The 3,215-nt window shown below is 48.1% G+C and overlaps 1 protein-coding gene across 1 annotated transcript in view; it reads right to left on the bottom strand.

Annotated features, from left to right (window-relative positions):
• Positions 1–3,215, bottom strand: part of LOC116076962 (keratin, type I cuticular Ha4-like) — a 16,554-nt gene that overhangs the window by 1,446 nt on the left and 11,893 nt on the right. The window contains 2 exon segments of the mRNA XM_031351102.1: positions 2,057–2,072; positions 2,129–2,164. Coding sequence (XP_031206962.1) covers positions 2,057–2,072; positions 2,129–2,164 — 52 coding nt within the window.

Here is a 3,215-nt window from a genome sequence, read left to right on the forward strand (position 1 = left end):
CGTCCACCTCCACGTTGAGGCGGTCTCCAAGCTGGCAGCGCAGGGTGTTGACTTCCTGATGGAAGAAGGAGAAAGAATGAGCCTACAAAGACAGATCTGCACTCTTCCTGCTACAAGGAAGTGAGTACAGTGCTACCTAGAAAGGGATGTGGGGCGGGGGCCTGAAAACAAGTATCCTGATCATTCTAAAGATGCAGACATCACAACAAAGCTCCGAAAGGAACCACAGCCACGTCTTTCTGAAACAAAGCCTGAAGCATCTTCACAGCCTTCTGAGGCTGGCCCTTGATACCTGCAAATCCTCCCGTTGTCCACCACATGCCTTCGGGTGCTCAGTGCTTAGCCTTACTTAAATACGCCTTGCTTCAGCACTTCTTTGCACAGCCTACACCCTCAAATGGCAACACTCAAGTATTGATTGAAATCTCTCTCTTGCCTCTGAGAAATGCTCCCCAGCTCCTCTGTGGAAGACAGGCTTCCTCTTACTATGCACACCACACCGCTCTTACTTCACTCAGCCTTACATTATATCATGAGGACTCCCTATCTGCCCTCCACACTAGGCTGCAGGTTCTTAAAGAGAGGAGCCATGAATTATTTTATTTCTTTCTACCCTCCATCTCCACCATCAATTCCAGGACCTAGTGGTAACAACCAGCAGAGATGGGAAGTCTATGGATGGACATCGATGCTCGAGCAGCTGCCTACACTCCCCTGTGTGCCAGAGCATCCCCAGCTCACCTCACTCTTCGATAAGGATACAGTGAAAAGGTCTTCCTGGGACCTTAGCTTAGAGTCCTTCAGGGAATGGCCCCACATCATGGACCCTGACAGCTGGTACCTCCTGATTTGGGGAAGCCTCTCTGGATGCTAAAGGTGTCATGCTGACGCTGTGAAACTTGCTTTTTAAAGTATTTCTTCATACCTCCTCGTGGTTCTTCTTGAGGCACAGCAGCTCCTCCCTCAGGGACTCCACCTGAGCCTCCAGGTCAGACTTGCAGAGGGTCAGCTCATCCAGGATCCTGCGCAGGCTGTTGATGTCAGCCTCCACCAACTGCCTCATGGACAGCTCAGTCTGGTACCTGCACACACAGGGTGGGAGGATCAGCCAATATCTCCTCAGGGTGGTATTGAACCAAGAACTCCATGAGCGTATCCATAAGCCTTCCCTCTTCTGTTTTCTTCTTGCTATGTGTGGATCAGCTGAGGGGGGGGGTCTTGACTCACTTATGTCTACAGACTCCCATAAGGTGGGTCCCTCAGTCTTTTCTTGATGCTATTGATTAATGTAACACCAAATCAATGCATTCCCATCTCTGGATTTGGGAGTTTTATAAAAAAGAACATTCTAGAAACCCTGATATAGGTTGAACATCACTAACCAGAAGATCCAATTCCCAAAATGCTTAAAAATCTGAAAGTGTTTGAGGGGCATAACACCATAGTTCAAACTGCCCCATGTGACTTAACTGACAGAGCAGATTCACAATGCAGGTGCACTAAACATGGTGTATAAAGTGACGTGCAGCTGTGCTTATGGTATTTATATATTTATATATAAATTTATATTATTTATATATGGTATTTATACACCTTATCAAATGGGTTTTGTGCTTTTGGGGGTCTCCATGTATGGGGAGATATTATGGAGTTCCAAGATAGCTCATTATGAATATTCAAATATCCCACAACTCAGAAGGAAAGCCAAAAGCAAGAAACACTTCTGGTTCCAACCACTTCCAATACAGGGGAGTCAACTATATCAGCTGAAGGGCTGGGGGTCTGAATGCCTATTTGAAGCTTATTTCTTTATAGCCAGACTCAGGAGGAAACATGAAAAAGGAAGAAATGTCTTTCTCATCCCTTCCACCTGCCCTTCCAGGCAACATTAGACCCACAGACCCATGACAGAACCACCAAGGTTTGGAAGTCACCCAACATACTTGGTCCTGAAGTCATCAGAGGCCAGCTTGGCATTGTCGATCTGCACGACCAGCCTGGCATTCTCAGACTTAGCACACAGAATCTGAAAAAATGGTTCCAATGTGAGATCCACTTGAACTTGAGCAGGTCTCCCCACTCAAGAAAAGGCAGCTGTTGCTGGGTCTGAGATAGGCTACCCTCTCACCTTCTGCTGCAGCTCCTCAATGGTCTTGAAGTAGGCCTGGTAGGCAGGACACACCAGGGGATCCTGCTGCTGGTTCCTCTCCTGGATCCTACATTCCAGCTCTGCATTCTCTCTCTCCAGCTGCCTCACCTTCTCCATATAGGAGGCCAGGCGGTCATTCAGGAACTGCATGGTCTCCTTCTCATTGCCATTGAAGGAACCCTCACAGAACCAATTGCAGTTGCCCACATTGGCGGAGATATTGCAGGCCCCAGGCAGGGTGCAGCCATGGCAGCTGGGGGGCACGCAGGGCCTGGAGGAGCAGCTGGTGCGGCAGCTCAGGGCGGGCAGGCAAGTCTCACAGGACATGGTTTGGGGAGAGGTGATGGGAGTGGTGAGCTGCTGTAGGTAGATCTGGGTGAAGTTTGAGTCTCTCCTTCCTTCAAGGTCTTTTTATACCCATACCAGTGGGCGGGGGCTTGGGAAACAGTATAATTCTCTTTCCTGGTGCTGAAGCCAATTTTTCTTCAAAATATGCTACTTAGATTGCTTCCAAACAGTCCCTCCTCATCCTATAAAATTATTCCATTCGGCTTGTGTCACAGCAGCCTCTTCCTGGATATAAGAGGTTGGTGAAATCAGAGTTTCATTAGATGGCTTCAAAGGAGGCAGATTCATCACAGTCCCAAAAGGCTTGCCCCATTACTCAGAGAGAAGGATAGCCTGTGACATTAAGTGGGGTGGTTTGGAATCAGAAATTCCTTTCCCGGGAGGTTCTGCTGATATCACCATGGCAGAGGCACTTTGGGTAAACATCCTTCCCATAGGCCTCTCCTCTCAAATCTACCTACCGCTCAGCATCCAGGGAAATCATTCTTATAGAGGAAACTCAGTCTGGATGAGCTGCAAGTGGGCTGATACTTGCTACTGACTGCACCTTGGGAAATGTGCAGATAGACAGTTGTGTGTCAGTGAAATGAGAATGTGAAATGAAATCTGGATGGATGGGTGGATGGATGGATGGATGAATGGATGAGATGGATGGATGGATGGGATGAGATGGATGGATGGATGGATGGATGGATGGGATGAGATGGATGGATGGATG

The sequence above is a fragment of the Mastomys coucha genome, unplaced genomic scaffold (genome assembly GCF_008632895.1).
Source record: "Mastomys coucha isolate ucsf_1 unplaced genomic scaffold, UCSF_Mcou_1 pScaffold5, whole genome shotgun sequence".
NCBI classification, from domain to species: Eukaryota; Metazoa; Chordata; class Mammalia; order Rodentia; family Muridae; genus Mastomys; species Mastomys coucha.